Source organism: Callorhinus ursinus, unplaced genomic scaffold (assembly GCF_003265705.2).
Source record: "Callorhinus ursinus isolate GAN/ISIS: 27379988/994484 unplaced genomic scaffold, GSC_fseal_2.0 scaffold18, whole genome shotgun sequence".
In the NCBI taxonomy this organism is placed as follows: Eukaryota; Metazoa; Chordata; class Mammalia; order Carnivora; family Otariidae; genus Callorhinus; species Callorhinus ursinus.
Genome location: NW_027397080.1, coordinates 10,920,825 through 10,940,796, shown reverse-complemented (window position 1 = coordinate 10,940,796; position 19,972 = coordinate 10,920,825). Strand labels below are relative to the sequence as shown.

Sequence of the window (19,972 nt, the reverse complement as noted above, 5' to 3'; positions counted from 1 at the left end):
GAGGCGCGGCGCCCTGGACTTCCAACAGGGGCAAGTGCTCCGGGGTCCTCTGGGCCCCCACCCCCACCCTGCTGGGGCGCCTTGGGCACCGAACCCTGGGCGGCCCGCGCACGGAGCCGTTACGTTTGAAACCCACAGGGGAATTCCGGAGCTGGACGGGAAGGGTGTGGGCGCCACCGGCAAGCAAATCGGCCCAAGCCGCCACGCCCTGCGCGGCCTGCCGAGACAGCGCCCTTGCTGAGGCGTGGGGCCCCCGGCCGCGGCCGAGCGCAGCCCGGTGCGGGGCGCGCCGCAGGTGTCTGCTGGGAGCGCCGGGGCGGGGTACAGAGGGGGGGGCCTGCCCCGCCCTCCCTGGGGTCTTCCTGCCCGCCGAGGCCGAGCGGCGCTGGAGAGGGCGACAGGGGGGGCGGGGAGGGGGCCGAGCTAGGCGGGGCTGGGCGGGCCGTTGGCCCTCGGGGTGCGCGGGGGTCCCTGGGAAGGCCTGGCTGAGAACTTGATGGCGGGCCGCCGCCCCCACGGCGCCTAGCACAGTGCCCAGTGCCGGGCCCTGGCCCAGCCATCCGCGCGGCTTGGCGGGCGAGAATGGGCTGAGCCGCAGGCGCCGCAAGGTGTCACGGGCACATCGCGACGGGGGAGTGCCAGGGACTGTGGGGAGAGCCCGCACTCCCCCTCCAGCTGTTCCCAGATGTCATTCTGCCCGCCCAGGCGCCTGGTTCCTGAGCTCAGGGGGATCCCACGGTTACTAAGCTACTGGTTTTTGTTGACTTTCAAATATTTTCTTCTAAGGGAGAGGGGGAGGGGGGCAAAGCCAGGAAAGAGCAAATAAAAAGAAATCAAAATAAGCTCCCCCTCCCCAAAAGAAAGCTGTCCTCCATCCACCACTCACACACAAATCGAAGGCCTCTGAACATAGTCACCTTGCTGAAGCAACAGCCAGACAGAACTGACCTGCTTCTGCCCATCTTCATCTCCCTTTCTGGTGAATGAGGGGTGGTGGTGGATGGTCTCCCTGTCTTCGAGCCCTGGGGGGACAAAGAGGCTTCTGGAAAGAGAGGAGGAAGATGGCCAGTGGGAATGGGCTCCCTTTATCCTCGGCCCTGGTGGCCAAGAGACCCTCTGCCCTGGGCCCATTCCCCAGATACATCTGGATCCACCAGGACACACCCCAAGACAGCTTAGACAAGACTTGCCATGAAATCTGGAAAAGAGTTCAAGGCCTGCCTGAGGCCTTGAAGCCCAGGACCTCGAAGGAACAGCTCTCCACCCCCATGGCTGGGACTCCAACAGGAGACAACGGGCTCAGCTTCCAAGAAGAGTGAGTGTCCCCCTCTGGGGCTGGCATCAAGGGCGGTGGGAGGAGCTGAGGTCCAACCTTCTGGGGGAACGTTCTGGCCCATTGTTCAGTCTGGTTAAACCCTAAAGGCTGTATGCTTTTCCTCCACCTGTTGTGGTCCTTTGTCCAATCTTTATAGGGGAGGTGACTGGGGTCCTGAAGTTATCAGGGTGAAGGGCCAGACCAGGGCTGTATTTCTGCTGCCTCTTTACCAGCCCACTAAGGGAACATTTTTTCATTTTGCGTAGGCAACCCAGATGTAGATCTGAGGACCCTGAAAACCCACGCTGGCCTGGGCTGAGGGTCAGATGCCCATGGCTTTCCCTGGAGGCAACTGCATGATATTTTCCCTTTCCCACCCCCAAAGGCTAGGCATTGGCACAGATGAGTCTGGTGATTTTAAAGCACATCTGGAATTCCCTAATACAGGGAGCAGCTGTCCCATTCAGCCTCCACAGAAGCCGCAGCAAGAGCGCACATCAAAATATTTACTGGGAAGGCATTGACATATTCAGAGGGCATAATAGATAATTAAAGTGCGGGAAGATGGCTGTAAATAACCCTTTTCCTGGATGGGAAATCCTGTGTCTGGGAAACACAGAGCTTCATGTTGGGCAGATCTTGTTGGGGATGGATATTCACAAGGAGAGGAAGGAGAGAGCTCATTAGGAAAAGCACATAAAGGACCACAGTCATCAGTGCCACTGCTGAGCCTCCGTTCAATGTTTGGCATCCTCAGAGTGGGCTGCAAACATTAATTAATCCTCTCAGAGTCCCTATGAGCCAGGTATTAGTGTCCCCATTTTACAGATGGATTAAGAGTTAATAATTAAGTGCTAATTAAAGACTAAGTGATAATTAGGTGTCGCCTGTTCCAACACATGTTCCAGGTCAGCTCAGAGATGCTAGAGTTGGCGGGGGGACCATTTAGGCAATTATCAACTGTGTCTGGTTTCAGGGATTTCTATGAAAGAGCTAGGAAGAGAGACAAAGCGGAACTGCTCCCCAGGTGTGTACTACCTGCTGTCCCCTCTCGGTCTGCAGATGAAGGTGGGAGGCACTTTGGCTGTTATTGCTTATCCTGCCCTGTGCTCAGCATGACATGGCTGGGATAGGAATGGTCCATCTACTGCCAAAATCCTGCTGTCCAGCCCTCCAGTGGCACTGAGCCCCCTTCCCCTGCCCGTTGCCATCTGCTCTGGGACAGGGCCTTGGCAGGGGGCCCTTGGGGCTGTGCTCAGCTCTCAGTGGCCAAGAAGCTGATTGTCCACTTTGTGGACCAAGGGTCAGTGGCAATTTCCAGTAGATGGCACCTTCTCTGCCAGGTCACACTGAGTTAATGGAGACAGACTCTACTTCCAGTCTGCACTTGGCCCAAAAGTGAACTGGTGCACCTTTGGCCCGTTGCTTAACTCCATTTGGCCTTGATGTTTTTCATCTGCAAATCGAGGATGATGTGCCCTGCCTGGTCCACCTCAGAGTCCATAAGGAGGATCACATGTGGTGGACACAGGACACCCCCCCACCACCACACACACATTATGCAAGGGAGGCTGTCCTTAAATGGAATTCTCAGAGTTTAGCGTTTTTGTTTTGTTTTGTTTTGTTTTTTTGCTGCTGCTGGCTTCACTCGGGGGTTTTCACACTCTGCTCATAGACCCAAAGGTGCTTCAAAGGGCCACCCTAGAATCGAGGGGCCTGGTTGCTGGGCCCCCATCCCCACCTCAGCCAGAGGGCTGTTGGGCGTTTTGAGGTCTTGCTTCCTGGAGTTCTCAGTAAAAGCTGTATTTGAGAAAACAAACAAACAAAAAAACAATGATTTTGCTACTGAGAAAGGAGCCGGGGGACCACAGCTGTAGATGAATAACTGATGTCAGAACCATGTAGACATCAACCAGGTAGGACAGGAGGGGCTCCTCTTGTAATCAAAGCAGCTGCCACGGCGGAGTCAGATCACCGGCTTCAGCCCGAGTTGCCACCCTGCGCCCGATGCGGGATCTGTTCAGCTTCTGTGAGCTTGAGTGTCCTCATCTACCAAGGGGAGATCTCGGAGGGCGGTGGGGATGATTCAATGGGATATTTAAACATTCCTGGTAATAACGGTAATGGCTAGGATTTGTATAAATTCCCTGTAATAATAATGATGATGATGATCTTGTTAAGCCCTGCAATTATTACACGAGGTTGGTACTATTTTAAAACTCCCCTTCTTTTTTACTTCGTATTATGCAGATGTTCTTGTGCATAAGATAGAGTAGGATAGTGAACGTGGGTCTGCCACCGAGGCTCATTAATCACCACACTTGTGCCGTTCTTGGTTCGAGTCCTACCTCCCTGGTTTTTAAATGAAATCATTTTCACAGATGAGGCCACAGGTTGGAGGGGTTCATTTCTCTGCCCGAGGCCTCCCGGTGAGGAAGAGGTAGCATTTCAGAGAGCAAACCCAGGTTCATCTTAGCTACTGGGTGATAGAGAGTGTAGGCTCTGTTCTCCTGGAGATGGAAGCATCTTTTTGGATCATTATCATATTTGGCAGCCCCATGTTCTCAATGGTCACACAGAGACAACGGATTTCAAATCCAGTGAGTTGTGCGGTGTGTCTCTGGGATGGCTTCAAGCCCATGAGATACCTCTCAGCTAATCTTCCCACTGCTTCATTTGTAGACCTGGTTTTGGTGATATTTTCTGCTATCAGGGTGGCTAGATAAGTAAATTCTAAAACTCCTGTTAGCCAGAAATTTTTTCTTGACTCAATCCCTCTATATCACAAACCCCCAAACATCTCAAGGCCGAAAGGGGTATTGGAGGCCATCTTCTGCTGCTTGAATCTCTTCCTCAACATCCTTGCCAAGTGGTTATCTACTTGTACACTTGCTTAGATGGAAAGCTCACCACCTCTTAAGGTAGTCCCGTCCCTTGCTATGAATGCTGGCTGTCAAAAGACCGTTTTCTTCCTATATTGAATCTATCTCTTATCAAACTCATACTCATTGATCTGGGTTCAGATCAATGGACTTAGGGCTCCAAACTAAATCAATCCCCTCGTTTTCTCCATAGCCCTTTCGATATTAAAAGATGGCAACAATATTCTTCCTAGGATTTCTTGTTTCTGTAGCTGATCATCTCTGGTTTTCTAAGTTTCCCCTCATGTGTGCGGGTCCCTTTGGCAGTGCGGTAACCAGAACCAAATACAGGAATCCAGGTATGATTCAGTTTGTGCAAATTGGATCTTCTCTGTTTCTATTCTGTATTCATGGTAATGGCGATTAATGTCACATTCACTTTTCTCCATGAGCCAGCTTCATTTTGTGGGCACGTTTGGAGTTTATTCATTCATTCATTCATTCATTCATTCAATTATTCATTTAGCAAATATTTCATAAGCATCAACTCTGTGCCTGGCACTGTGCTAAGAGCAAGCGGAATAGAGTCGTGAACTGGATAAGGCTCTCCTTCTTGGAGCTTACGGGTCAAGTAGGGGACAGAAACAGAAAACAAGTAGATAAAAGACTGTGATAGTTTTGGAACATGAAAAGGACTGGTATTCTAGTTGGAGGAAACCAAACACATAAAAATAAACCAGATAATTTCAGATAGCAACGAGCACTCTGATGGAAATAAAACTGCGTCAAGGGAAACACCCTTCGGTAGAGGGTGGTCAGGGAAGGGCTCTCCGAGGAGAGGTGGTCATGTGATCTGAAACCTGGATCCCAAGAAGGAGTCGGTCAGGGGAAATCCAAGGAGGGGCGTCCAGGCAGATTGGAGAGCGACGATAGAGGGCCCCACGTAGGAGTGAGCATGGAGAGGGACTGAGGGACCGCGGGGCTGGGGCACTGCACTTGGCACTGCACTTGGACATGGGACAAGGTGATATATCGGAGGCAGGCCCGCAAGGTGTAGGCGGCCTGGGGGAGTCAATGTAGTGAGTGCGGGTTTGAGTCGCGGTATGACAGGACACGTGTGAGGGCTTGAAGGAAGGGGGTGTAGCATGAGCGGATTCACTGGTTTTTAAAGACCTCTCTAGCTGCTGAGTGGACAGGGAGAGGAGGTGGGAAGACCTCTGGAAGATGCCCCAGTGGTCCAGGTGATGCTCCAGGGCAGTGGTGGCTGGATCTGAGCAACTGCAGTGGAGATGGAAGAAGCAGGAGAGTCAGAGGCTGTCCTGCGAGGAGCCAGCAGGCCTGCTGACGTTTGGGGCACACAAACAGACATCAGGGTTCCACTGAGCTTTACCGCCTGAGCCACTGGCTGGACCGGGGGCCATTTCCTGAGGTGGGGAAGAGACTGGAGAAATGGGCTTTTGGCAAGAAATCACTAAATCGGTCTAGTATTCATTCAACTCCAGAATCTTACTCAGCTATCTTTTAAGTAGACTTAAATCTGGGCTTAGAGCATTGTGGCAAGCCACCTCCTGACTCACAGCCTGGGACCACGTGTTCCCTCACTCCCCCTGTCGCTGACCCTTCACAGCCTCAGAATAGAGTTTTGGGTTTGCTGTTGACTCCGTTGCCCTGACTGGGACGTGGCAGTGGTTCGTCCCTTTGTTTACAGATTCATTCAACAAACACTCAGAGTTGCCTTCTGGGTACCAGGCCCTACGCTGGGTCCCACGACACAGAGATAAGCAGGACAGGGGCCCTTCTCTCAAAGAGCCTCCCAGTCTGGTGGCCAGGAGGGACACAGATACAGCAACGACATTTGACAGTATTTATTGTGCACCTGCTGCACGCCTGGTAAAGAATGCAAATACAGTGGTGGGAAAGACGGGGGCAGTCTCTGCCCTTCACAGGCCTTCAGTGTCTTGAGGAAGGCAGAACCCAACATATTACAATTCATGTGCTGGTGAAGTCCGGCACCGTGGGAGCACACCGAGGGGCACACAGGGGCTGGGCTTGGGGTTCTGGGAAAGCTTCCTGGAGGAGGCTGTGGGAGGCGAGCTGGAAGGTCAAGAGACAAGACCCCTGCGCAGTGCATGTGGTGAAGGGTACAGAGACGGCCCCTTGGGAGCAGAGGATGGCAAGATTGTCACTGCAAAGGGGATCCATGGTTGGGTCTTGAGAAGAGAGAACAGCCTACAGAAAGCATCCTGCAGGTGCAGGGAGGGATAGGAAGCTCCCTGAAGATGGCATGTCATGCGTGGGGGTGGATGAGAGTGGAGACGTGGCCTGGGACTTGCTGTGTGTGGCTACCTTCTCTGGTGGCTTCCAGGCCCTCAGGCAGCACTAGGGAGATTTCCCATGTCCCCAGGCCAGACAGAACTTGGGTCTGCAGAGTCGGAAGGCTGTGGTGGGTGTTACCCTGAGCCAGACCTAAGGAGGAAGATAACTCTACACAAAGAAAGGAAATCCACTTAAGTATTTAAAAAACAGAAATGATTTCCTGATTGACAGCCTTCTGAGGTATCTGCCTCAAGAAGGAAAAGGGCTGTTCTGCACTTGCTTTAGTAAATCCGTGCCGTTTGCGCCCACCGACCACTCCTCCAGGCTGGCAGGGACCCTGGGACTTGGAAACCAAAGTGCTGTGTTATTGGAGCCACTCTCTCAGCAAACCAGTCTTCTGTGCTGTGGTTATTTGAACAATCGAATGAATCCTTCTTTCCTGGAGAAGTTGCTTGGAATATATGCTCACTTTTATTTATTTGTTATTGTTATTGTTTTTTAAAAAGCTTGAAACCTGGTGATGGGCTTGATTAGGACACGATTCACACATGGAAACGCAGACTGGTGTCCTAGAGCCAAAGCCAGCTCCGAAGACCTTTGGAGTCTGATGCTCTAGGCTAGAGTCTTCTCCTCTCTAAGAGGTCAAACATCTTAGAATCTGAGGAAAGCTGCTGTGCACTCTTTCGCTTAATACACATCCTTACATCCCTTCACATTTTGTAAATGGCAGAGACCCCCCCAGGCCCCAGCTTGGAATCCTTTACACCTGGGCACTGTGTGTCTCCCTCCCTTACACTTCCTGGGGCTGGGTCTCCACCACTGCTGTGACCCAGTCACGTTGACATCCCCCATCCTGGCTGTCAGGTGAATGAGTGCACAAAATGGCAGACAGAGGTTTAAGGCCCCCCCAACCCTTCTGTCCTCCACTCACCTTCAGGATGGTCTTTGACTCCTTGCCTCCCTGCTGCTCTCTTTTCTGCCATTTTCAGAACATCTCATCCGGCTGTGTCTGGTTCCTTTCCTTCCTGGATGTGCTTCACCCTTCACCTGCTTCATGTCAGGTGAAGCATGTCAACAGAGCTGCTCAGGAATCTCCCATGGCTCCCTCTTTGTCTTCTGAACCCCTTGACCTGGTCTACAAGGGTCTTTGTGTCAGCCCTGCCTACATGTCTAGCTGCATGTCTTGCTGCTCTTCTCCAAACTCTCTGTAAGCCGAGATGGACCATCAGCAGGTGCATAGCTCCTTGCTTTGGTTATTTGGTTATTTGGTTATTCCAGTGCCAGGAATGCCTTTCTTCCATATCTCTGCCTATTGAAATCCTATCCATCCTTAAAAACGTAGAATAAGTGTGTCATCCCTTGAATGTTTCACAGCTCACCCACTCAACATTTTTTTTCTTCCTCCCTCTTCCATGTTCTTCCTTTTAATTTAAATACATAATTATACCTTCTCTTTTTCCTAAGAGTTTCAAGGTGCCTCAGAAAACAATAAAATAAGGAAAGAGATGGATTAGAATCCCAACACACTTCCTAGCTATAACCAAGTTGCTCAGACTTTCTGTGCCCCGTTTTCCTCATCGGAAAAATGGAAAATGTTGTAGTGACCAACCACCTTAAAGGATTATTGTGGAGGTTAATGAAAGAATGCATGCCAAGCTCACATAGCACCTGGCATAAGGACTCCAAATTATTCTCCATCATCATCATCACCATTATTGTTTTGATCGAGGAGAAAAATAACAGGGTTTAAGTAATCAAGAATGGTATGAGGGGAGGAAACTTACATACCTGAAAACCTAACCTAATGGAAACCACGCAACCAAGGCTAGCATTTTGCTTTGAGATTCTTGGCCGCCAGGGCAAACAGTGGGAACATAGCAGTTGGTTTCTATAACTTATATCATCTCATAAGAGAAAACAGGAGAGATCGTCGGGAGAGACGAATGCTTCCCTAGCTGTAGGGACTGTGAGGTAGGGGTCTTTACATGAGGGTGATGGAATGGAAAAGTTGGTTCAGGCCCAGCTCTTGTGTTGACCATTGGCTAAAGGGGAGGACACAGCATCCCATGGGATCTGTTGTTGTGGTTCTGGCAGGAGATTTCTGATCATCAGGCACATTTTGTACACTGCCTTGTGGCAACAATCCCTCCTCCCCCACTTGACCAGGGCTCCTTAAGGGCAAGGACTGTGTCTTACTCATCTTTGTCTCCCGGTGCCCAGCTGAGTTCCTGGCACTGGATGGCTGCTATGCAGTGTGTATGAATGAATGAGGAAGCGAATGATGGATGGACCATAAAAATGCACTGCAAGGAGGGTGAGGCCCGGAGGTGGCCAGTATCCAAGCAAGGGGCCACAGTCATCAGAGGAAGCGTTGAGTGACCCAAGGACAGAATAATGATAAGGCAAGACATTACAGGGTTTTTTCCTCCTTCTGCGTAAGCTGCAGGGAGGGGAACTAACGTTTTCCTGTACTTGTATTATATCTGCCAGGCTCTCCATTTTAATTTTCTGTTTATCTCATTGTCTTAGCAACCCTTCCCAGTAGATGGTCAATATTACTCCCATTTTACAGATGAGGAAACCAAGGCTCAGACTCTAGGCAACTGGCCCAGAGTCATCCTGCTAGGAGGGGACAGAGCAGAGGTAGGCACCCCGTGAGGCTTCAAGGCCTGAGCTCCTTCCTGGACACCAGGAGCCCATCAGGATAGCCCTTCCGTGTCTGCTTAGCACCAGGAGCCATGAGCAGCAGAGGGAAGATGAATCATGATTAAGGTCCCATGCCCGTGTCCCCCCTTTTAATTTGATTTTATGGTTTCAGGAGCTGAGTCGCAGGTTGTGGGAGCCTGCAGAGATGGGCCACCGGTGGTTTGGTTTAATCCCCTTTTTAATATCTTTGTTGCAACGTTCTTTCCAATTCAGCTCCCAAGTCGCATTAAAAAAATACCTCTTCCTTTGGGTAGGCCTTCTCTTATTAAACAGATTCAAATGAAAAGTTTTAAAGATAATTTGAACAATACGAATTATAGTAGCTTCACAGCTGCCGCTGAGGCTCTCTTACTCCTATATTCACTCCTCAGCAGGCCCTGTCCCACCCCAAAACCCTTCCAGTCTGGGGGACCCAGCCCTCACCAGCTTCCCATTTGTCAGCTTCTCCTTTCCTGTCCTGGGGGATGAGGGTCAGGGCGGGGCGGTGGGAGGTGTCCCACTTCCCTGTGCCAATCTGCCTTCTCTGTCCCAGGAAAGTCCCACCTGGCTGCGTGTCTCATTTGCATCAAAGGCATCATTTGCATCAAAACCCTGGGGGGGTGGGGGGGTGGAGGAATGCCTCCGGGATACCTGTTCAGAATGCAGATACCCGGGCCCTGTTCTGGACCACCTGAACTGCCATCTCCCCAAGAGTGCCCCGGGATCTGCATTTGGAACAGTTGCCCCACGTGACTCCTATGCATTTGTGTGAGAGTTCTCCCGTACTTTGGGGGTTAACGATGACAGATCCTCAGCTTTAAAAGGGACACAGCTTTGAGAAGGTGTTCCAAAGAAGCGCGAGAAGGAAGGAGACTGAGCTTTATGGAGTGAGCTGTAAGCGTAGGCCAAGGACGTCGTAAAAAAATGGGCTCTACTCAGTGTGAAAGCCTTTGCTGAGAAGTGAGAGGAGGGCGACGTCCAGGCTGGGCGTTGGGGCAGCTGAGGGATTTCACAGAGTTACCTCCTTTAACCCTGAGGGGTGTCACCATCCCCATGGTGCAGGTGACAAGACTGAGTTCCGGGGACGTCCCCCCTCCACCCCTAGCCAGGCCCTGGGCGGTGAAGGGTCAGCAGGGCTCCCAGCCTGCAGCCCTGGGCTCTCCTTGGAGCCGCTAACATTTGCATAGCGCTCCTTACAGTTTACCAAGTGCTTCACGTTCACCGGCTCACTTAATCCTCCCCACAGCCTGCAGGGTGGAGGAGGGGTGGGAGGCGGAGGCTTCTGAAGGCCCCCCGCCCCTCTGCCCCCCCAGATGTCCCAGCAGACAGAGCTCAGGGGGTTCCCAGGTACCTTTGGGACCCAGGTGCGCAGGCCCTGGGGTTGCAAGCGAATCTGCCACTTCTCTCAGGTGCCCCCTCCACCCTAAACTCAGCCCGTCAGAGCTATCCATGGACAGAGTATCCGCCCTCCTCATTCCTTTCCTTCCCGCCGATTTTCCACAAGCCTGTGGCAGTATATGTGTGTGTGTGGGGGGGTTGGTGTGTGTGTGTGTGTGTATATGGCTGTGGTATGTGTGTGTGTGCTTGGTTGTGGTGTGTGTGTGTGCACGGGTGTGGCGTGTGTGTCCGTGGCTCTGCTCTGTATGTGTGCGGTGTGTGTGCGGGGAGGGAGACCCCGGGGCAGTTCAGTGAATTCTACATCTAGAGGAGAGGGAAGATAGAAGACACAAGGTAGCTTTGACCAAGACGGCTGTGTCCCTTCCTTCCATGTTGGGCAGGGCACCCTGGGTGCTGTGACGAATGCACCACGGGAACAGAAACTGGGTCTCTGCTCCTCATGCAGACCGGAAGACCCAGAAATGTCCACCACCCTCGGTCAAGCAAGGGAGGGTGCTCACTAGGGATGGTGCCAGGCTGGACACCAGCGCGTCTGCCTCCATGATGAAGGCCTCTCCTTGTCTGGGGCCCTTTGGATCTCCTGCCCACCCCCACTCACAGCCACTCACCTGCCCACCAAGTTCTGCCTTCTGCCACCTCATCCTCTTAACTCCTGGCTGGCTCCTTGGCCTCTGGCCTCCTGCGCCCAAGGTCAGAGAAAGGAAGTGAATTGCAGGTCACCCCATCAGAAAGGACAAGACCTGGGGTCTTAGTGCAGGTCTCCGGACTGCAAAGGCCCTGTTCCTTCTCCCACTTCTGCTGTTTGGGGCAATGTAGGGCAGTGGCTACGGTAGAGGCTGGGAGCCACGTGGCCTTGGATCCAACCCTGCTCTTGGGTGAACTTGAAGTTACCTTTTAGACTTCCTGAGCCTCAGTTTCCTCTTTCTAAATTGGGAATGAAGATGCTACCCATCCTTCCTAATTGCTGGGAGGACAAGCGCCGAGCATAATACCTGGCACCCAGTAGACACAGCACAATTCATGGCTCAGGCCCTGGACCCTTCCTGTCACTCCTCTGGGCTGCTCCCTGGAGGAAAAATACCTATGCCTGGCAATTCCCTGCTGAAATCTTTCTAGTGGCTTCCCTAGAATGAAATCCCCTCACATCACTTCGAGGCCTGGCTTGTAGTGCCTCCTGCCTTTATCGCTAATGTCACCTCACGTGACCCTGCCCTTAATGTGCCCCACGCCCTTGAGCACCAGTCCCACCAATACACTGAGCCCTTTCCCGCCTCATGGCCTTCATGCGTGCTATTCCCTGTGTCTGGAAAGTTCTTCCTTGCATTCTTTACCTGAATATGTTCTTCTCTCTTTTCTCCCCCTGCTTAAATGACACTTCCTCAAAAAGGCTTTTTTCATTCTCCCAGCCTAGGTGTATGCACCTAGTATTCTCCCACACAGCTTTTCACTCTTGGTTTTCAGAGCAATGTGGCCCAGGGGTTGAGAAGAGTAGCCTGTGAGCAAGATTGCCTCAGCTCATTCCCGTTGTTAACTCTCAATTCTGTGACCTTAGGAAAATGACCTGACTTCTCTGTCTCTTTGCTTCTTCATTTTTAAAAACTGGGAAAATTATCTCTGTGTTAGCTTTTGATCTATAACAAACCACCCCAAGGCTTGGTGACTCAAAACCACAACTATCTACTTAGCTCCCATTTCTGCGGTTCAGCAAGCTCGCCTGGGCTCAGCCGAGTGGTTCTTCTGGGAGACGCTGGGCCTGACCACACGTGACTCGTGTTCATCCACGTCTGCAGTCAGCTGGGTGTGGCGAGGGGTAGCCCAGGGACCTTGGGGTTTCCCTCCGTGGGCTGTGTCATCCTCTGGCAGGCTCTCCTGCGCTCGTGCCCGTGGAGGTGGCTAAGTCCCAAGACACACAAGGGTTGGGGCCCTAATGTCCAAGCACTTTATGAGTCTCTGCTTATTGTTCTTTTCTGAATGAAATATATTTTGTTTTTAATTCGGATTATATTTCTATTGAAATATAGCTGACATATAATATTATATTAGTTTCAGTTGTACAATGTAGGGATTCAACATTTATATACATTACAAAATGAGTACTGGATGTCTTGTCACCATCTGTCACCAAGCGAAGTTATTATGGTAGAGTGTCATTGACTCTATTCCCTGTGCTGTACTTTACATCCCTGTGACTCATGTATTTTATAACTGAAAGTTTGTACCTCTTAATTCCCTTCACCTGTGTTGCCCATTCCTTCCTCCCCTCTGGCAACCTCCAGTTTGTTCTTGGTATTTATGAGTCTGTTTCCATTTTGTTTTGGTTGTTCATTTGTTTTCTTTTTCAGATTTCAAATATAAGTGAAATCATATAGTATTTGTCTTTCTTCGTCTGCCTTATTCGACAGCATAATACTCTTTAGGCCCATCCATGTTGTCATAAATGGCAAGAATTTCATTCTTTTTGATGGCTGAGTAATATTTCTGTGTGTACGTGCACGTGTGTGTGTACCACATCTTTATTCATCTATTGATGGACACTTATGTTGCTTCCGTATCTTGGCTATTGTAAATGATGTTGCAGTGAACATAGGGGTGCATATATCTTTCCAAATTAGGGCTTTCATTTTCTTTGGGTAAGTACCCAGAAGTGGAATTACTGGGCTGTATGGTATTTTTATTTTTATTTCGTGAGGAGCCTCTATACTATTCTGCATAGTGGCTTTACCAATTTACATTCCCAGCAACGGTGCATGAGGGTCCCCTCTTCCCCATATCCTTGCCAATACTTGCTATTTTTTGTCTGCTCGATAGTAACCATTCTGACAGGTGTGAGGTGATAACCTCATTATGGTTTTAATTCCACGTCCCTGATGATGAGCAATGTTGAGCATCTTTTCGTGTGTCTGTTGGCCATCTGCATTCTTTGGAAAAGAGTCTATTTAGGTTCTCTGCCCATTTTTAATCAAATTATTGATTATTGTTTGGGGGTTTTTTTTGGTGTTGAGTTATATGAGTTCTTTATAGATTTTGGATATTAGCCCCTTATCAGGTACATCATTTGCAAATATCTTCTCCCATTCAGTAGGTTGCCTTTTTGTTTTATTGGTTTCCTTCACTCTGTGAAAGCTTTTTAGTTCAAATGTAGTCCTAACTGTTTATTTTTGCTTTTGTTGCCCTTGCCTGAGGAGACAACCAAGAAAATACTGCTGACTGTTATCCAAGAGTTTACTGCCTGTTTTCTTTTAGGAGTTTTGTGGTTTCAGGTCTTACATGTAGGTCTTTAATTCATCTTGAGTTTATTTTTGTAGATGGTGTAAGAACATTGTCCAGTTTCGTTCTTCTGCATGTAGCTGTCCAGTTTTCCCACCAGCACTTATTGGAAGAGATTGTCTTTTCTCCATTGTACACTCCTGCTTCCTTTAGGTAGATTAACTGACCATATAAGCATGAGTTTATTTCCGGGCTCTCTATCCTATTCCATTGATCTATGGGTCTACTTTAAAAGTGCCAGTGCCATACTGTTTTGGTTACTATAGCTTTGTGTAGTCTAGTTTGAAATCTGGGAGTGTGATACCTCCAACTTTGTTCTTTTTTCTCAAGATTGCTCTGGCTGACTCTGGAAAACAGTATGGAGGTTCCTCAAAAAGTTGAAAATAGAGCCACCCCACGACCCAGCAATTTCACTACTGGGTATTTACCCCAAAGATACAAATGTAGAGATCCGAAGGGGTACGTGCACCCCGATGTTTATAGCAGCAATGTCCACAATAGCCAAACTGTGGAAAGAGCCAAGATGTCCATCGACAGATGAATAGATAAAGAAGATGTGGTATATATACACAATGGAATATTATGCAGCCATCAAAAAAATTAAATCTTGCCATTTGCAACGACGTGGATGGAACCGGAGGGTATTGTGCTAAGCAAAATAAGTCAATCAGAGAAAGACAAATATCATGTGATCTCACTGATATGAGGCATTCTTAATCTCAGGAAACAAACTGAGGGTTGCTGGAGTGGTGGGGGAGGGGAGGGATGGGGTGGCTGGGTGATAGGGGAGGGTATGTGCTATGGTGAGCGCTGTGAATTGTGTAAGACTGTGGAATCACAGACCTGTACCTCTGAAACAAATAATCCATTATATGTTAAAAAAAAAAAAAGATAGTAGGAAGGGAAAAATAAAGGGGGGGAAATCGGAGTGGGGGATGAACCATGAGAGACTATGGACTCTGAGAAACAAACTGAGGGTTTTAGAGGGCAGGGGGGTGGGGGGATGGGTTAGCCTGGTGATGGGTATTAAAGAGGGCACGTACTGCATGGAGCACTGGGTGTTATGCACAAACAATGAATCATGGAACACTACATCAAAAACTAATGATGTAATGTATGGTGACTAACATAATAACAACAACAAAAAAATTGCTCTGGCTGTTTGGGGTCTTTTGTGGTTTCATATGAATTTTAGGATTATTTGTTCTAGTTATATGATAGTACTTTGATAAGAATTACACTGAATCTATAGATTGCTTTGGGTAGTATGGACATTTTAACAACATTAATTCTTCCAGTCATGAGCATGGTGTATCTTTCCATTCATTTGTGTCATCTTCAATTTCTTTCAGCAGTGTCTTAGAGTTTGCAGAGTACAGGTCTTTCATCTTCTTGGTTACATTTATTCCTAGGTATTTTTGCTTATTACTGAATCAAGATGTGTGGAAACTATCAAAGGGCCTGGACACAGGAAGGCCTGATAAAATGGGGGCTGTTACAGTGATCAGTCGACCACACTACCCCACTGGGGCTGTTGTAGGGAGTCAAAAATTTTTTCTTTTTAGATTTTATTTATTTATTTGAGAGAGAGAGACAGAGATAGTGAGACAGAGCACAAGTGGGGAGGAGAGGGAGAAGCAGGCTCCCCGCAGAGCAAGGAACCTGATGTGGGACTTGATCCCAGGACTCTGGGATCATGACCTGAGCCGGAGGCAGACGCTTAACCGACTGAGCCACCCAGGTGCCCTATTGTGGGGATTCAAATGAGACTTTGGCATGGAAAGTACCTAACACAGCGCCTGGCCGGTTAGTTAGCTCTCCATAAGCACTTAACCTTCTTATTATTTTGTGACCCGGGACCTGAGGCTTAGACATGTTAGCCAGCTTGCATAAGGTATGGCCCCCTTAACCGGGGTGGGGGGGGCGTGTTGAGTCCACTCCTGACTCTTCCCAGGGAGTGAGCTCTTAGCCACTACTCTCTGCTTAGCTGTGTGGACAGGTAGAGAAGTCAGAACCTCACCCACGGTCATGAGGTCAGTCTGTGGAGGGACCATCACTCAGGCCCGGGTCCACATCAGACCTGGGGCCCTTCACCTGCTTCAGTCACAACCAGCCATGTTGCCCAGGTACCAGGCTTGGGCACCGTGTTTGTCATTGGTCTGAAATGCCATGGTGGGAAGAAATATTTGTTTTGGGTGTCCTCTTGTAGCACTAACAATTCTCTGCTTGCATTTTTCTCTTGTCTGGCTCAGATGAATAGCAGTTTTCATCTTTGCTCTGTGTTATCATGTACACAGAACCGCTGTTGGGAGCTAACAGTGTGCTTGCTTAGTCATTATTCTGGGAAGGGGTGCCAACCAGTCAATAGCCTTTATTTTTCTTTGACTCTGTACATTGTGAATGCAGAAATCATGCACAGTGCTTGCATCCAGAGCCACCACCAGACACCTGTCACTTCTGGAGGTGGGCAACGCAGATGTGGTGGCAGCTGCTGGGGTCACTGCACCAATCCCGACTTCCTCCTATGTCAGCGCCCGGGCGCTGTGTTAATAACCTTCCTGAATGATTCACTGTGATAGAGTCTGTGGCAGATTTTATGGTTTTTACCAGCTCAAAGGAGAAAGGAAATGGCATGGGAGAGGTGCCAGAATCAGCAAAACTTCTTAGGAAGAGAGAAGAAAAGATAGATTCCAGGAAATGCAGGGGAGCAGACTTGACATTGAACCCAGGGAAGTTGTGGGAAGAATGAAAAGTCTTCCTGGGTTCCCCAAAGTGGTTGCGGAGATCAGGCAGGCTTTGTGTGGGGTCTGGCATGGGAACCGCCGTGCAGAGGTGGGGAGTTCTTAGGACCGGGATAAGCAGGTGGTTTGTGTCATCTGACCAGCTTAGGAATGCCAGGCCAGACGCGGGGGCCAGAAAATGGAACCAAAGCCAGAGAGTTTGCAACCTGTGGAAGGAGTTGGGCAGTCTTTGGCAACAGAGCTCTTGATGTCAAGAGCTCCAAGAGATGGACAAGGGTAAAGAGAAGTTCATGAGCTAGTTTCCTCATTGATTCAACAAATTCTCCCTGAGCTGGAATCAGGTGCCAGGCACTGATCTGGACCCCGGAGCTCTGTGCTGAACAAGATACTGTCCCTGCCCTCAGGAAGGTTATGTTTTTGTGGGGAGTAAAGACATAAAAAAGATGCTGTGGATGGTGGTTGATACCACAAAGAAAATACACAGACTGATGGAGCACAGAGTGCCTACTGGGGCGGGGGGGACACTTTAAAAATGGGCAGGAAAGGCTACTTGGGGAGTAGGAAACATGAACAGAGGCCTGAATGATGAGAAGAAGCAGTCAGGGCATGATCTAGCATTCCACAGGAAATGCAAAGGCCCTGGGGCTGGAGTGAACTTGGCATGTAAGGGAATATTTTTAAGGCCAGAGTGGCTTGGATGAAGGAGGAGTTAAAGCAGGAAGGGTGAATGGGCCACTTTGTATACTGCCCTGAAGCTCAAGAAGGAGTTTAAATTTTATCCTATATGTAATGAGAGTCCACATGAGGGTTTAAGCAGAGAAATGGATTGATCTGAGTTCTGAGAACATCTTAACTCTGCAGGCATACATTTTTCTAGAACAAACAAGAACAAATGAATCTTGTTTTCTTGGGGAGCTGGGGGGCAGGTGGGGACACCCTTGATCAGGGACTTGTAACTGTGTGATGGATCTTGATTGCAGTGAGGTGTTTGATAAAGGCTGTCTTGGAGAAGAGGAGATGGGATGATAGTGACAGAATTGATTTATTTCCCTGAAGTGTTGATCCAGGATTACTGTCAGGCTGTGGGGAGGGTCTCCGGCAGTGTCCCCAAGGCTCGGCCCTGGACTCGTTCCCTTCAACATTTTTATCCATAAATTGGCAGAAGACCCAGGAGACATGCTCGTCAGACACGCAGCTGACATGGAGCTGTCAGGGACAGCTAATGCCATGGATGACAGACTCAGGATTCACCGTGATGATCCTCCACAGGCTGGAGAGACGGAATGAAACCAGCAATAGCCCCGACTGCACTTGGGTTGGAGAACAGAGCTCAGCCATGGAGCAGGGGGTCCTTGCTGGATAGCTATCCCTGGAAAGGAAGCCGGGTGGGGTAGGAGGAGGTCGTGAAGGCAGCCGAACCCACCCGCATCCCCACACTTTCTAGGTGACAAGGTCCTTGGCCTCTTTCAGGCTCATTTTTCCCCATCTGTAAAGTGGGGATGCTGCTGTCTATTGCCCAGGAGTGTGGAGAGGATGAAATTCAAGCATGTATAGGGATGCCTGGCTTCCTGTCTGGCCTGTACTGGGTTTGTGACTGATGCAAGGGAAATAGGAGTTTGTGGAGGCTGGCCCGAGGGAGGGCTGGGGGCCCGGGGACAGCCTTTCAGGGGTACATGGGGGGCCCACAGCCAGAGCGGGCCCTGCATTCTTGGCACTGCGCTGCCCCTGCCTGCTGGGAATGCCAGCTTCCTAAGAGGCCCCGACTGCTGTAATGTGCCAGAGGAGTAAGAATAGGGGTTCACGAGATGCCCTTCAACAGACGAATGGATAAAGGTGATGTGGTCCGTATATACAATGGAGTGTTACTCAGCCATCAGAAAGGATGAATACCCACCATTTGCATCGACATGGATGGAACTAGAGGGGATTATGCTAAGTGAAATAAGTCAAGCAGAGAAAGACAATTATCATCATATGGTTTCACTCATATGTGGAACATAAGGGATAGAGCAGAGGACCACAGGGGAAGGGAGGGAAAACTGAATGGGAAGAAATCAGAGAGGGAGACAAACCATGAGAGACTCTGGACTCTGGGAAACAAACTGAGAGTTATAGAGGGAGGGGGTGGGAGGTGGGGTGACTGGGTGATGGGTATTAAGGAGGGCACGTGATCTGATGAGCACTGGGTGCTATATGCAACTAATGAATCATTGAACTCTACAAGAACTTATGATGTACTATATGTTGGCTACCTGAACATAATGAGAAAAAAAACAAAAACAAAAGCAAAGGACAGGGGTTGAGCCTCATCTTCTGCCTGTGTCCGAGGTTGGGAAGGGGCAGGTGGGTCCTCTCAGGTGCTAAGAAGGGACCATCTGTGGGTGGTTTTTGATACAGGGACCCCAGGGTCCTGAGGGTCTTTTAGAATCTGCTTTGACTTCTCCTTGGAGTTTGTACTTGAGACGATTCAAGTGGTGAGACTTTTCCTATGTGTATCTATTATGTAACATTTTTATTTAAAAACGCACGCACCCAGCCAAAAGTAGAACCAATAGTACGTGATGAACCCACATACCTATCAATCACACAGTTTTAGTGATGGTCAGCGCATGGCCATTTTGTTTCATTATGCCCCCATCTTCCCTCCACCCCTACTGGATTAAGTTTAAAGAATATCTTAGACATAATTTTATCTACCTCTAAGAGATAGGGACTCATTTTTTTTGTTCAGTATAAACCACAATAACATTATCACAATGTTTTAAAATTGATATAATTGTAGTAGGTCTTTCTAAAAAAATATCTATTGGTGTATAGCTTGCTTTGCAAGTCTTTTTTTTTTTTTTTTTGTAGAAGGGTGAGTCAAAAACTGATCCTTCAAATGTCTGGTTTCTGTAACTCGAGATTCACCTGTTCCCTTTGAGGATGATGATGAAGAGGAAGAAGGGGGGTCTCTTTATTCTGATTGTTCGCAGGGACACAGCCGTGAGAGTGGGTCCTATTTATAGCTGAAGTCTAGACATGGGACGGAGGAAAGGAAGGGAATGGGAGAGGGCAGGGAGGAGGGGGAAGAGGGAGAAGAGAGAATGGAAGGGACGAGAAAGCCAGAGTGGAAGATGGCCCCGTCTCCCTGCAGCTATGCCACCCTCCGGAGCTCCCAGCCGACACGTGCCGAGCTCGCACCCGGATCACCTCCCCACGTTCTCACCCCGGTGTCACACCCGTGGTTCAGGTGTCATGCCCAGGCTACAGGGGAGGCCCTGCGGTTCCAGGGTCTGACATGAAATAGGCAGTAGTGCCTGATGGAGACCCTGGTCTGCTTGGCTGGAGTCTGCTTTCTCCTGGCCCCTCTCTGCTTCTAAGTCTGCTGAGGCCACCTGTGGGGCTGG

General features: G+C 49.5%; 1 protein-coding gene across 5 annotated transcripts in view; it reads left to right on the top strand.

Moving 5' to 3' along the window:
• The first annotated feature begins 152 nt into the window (after window positions 1-152).
• The window catches only part of CUNH1orf94 (chromosome unknown C1orf94 homolog), a 40,759-nt gene continuing 20,939 nt past the window's right edge, over window positions 153-19,972 (top strand). Inside the window, exons 1-2 of one of the 5 annotated variants that reach the window (XM_073902953.1) lie at window positions 153-277; window positions 1,139-1,315. In XM_073902953.1, coding sequence (XP_073759054.1) covers window positions 1,269-1,315 — 47 coding nt within the window. In that variant the 5' untranslated portion in view covers window positions 153-277; window positions 1,139-1,268. Of the gene's footprint in view, window positions 278-345; window positions 1,316-19,972 lie in introns of those variants that run through there. The other 4 variants (XM_073902952.1, XM_073902954.1, XM_025856571.2 and 1 more) reach the window with 4 other exon arrangements.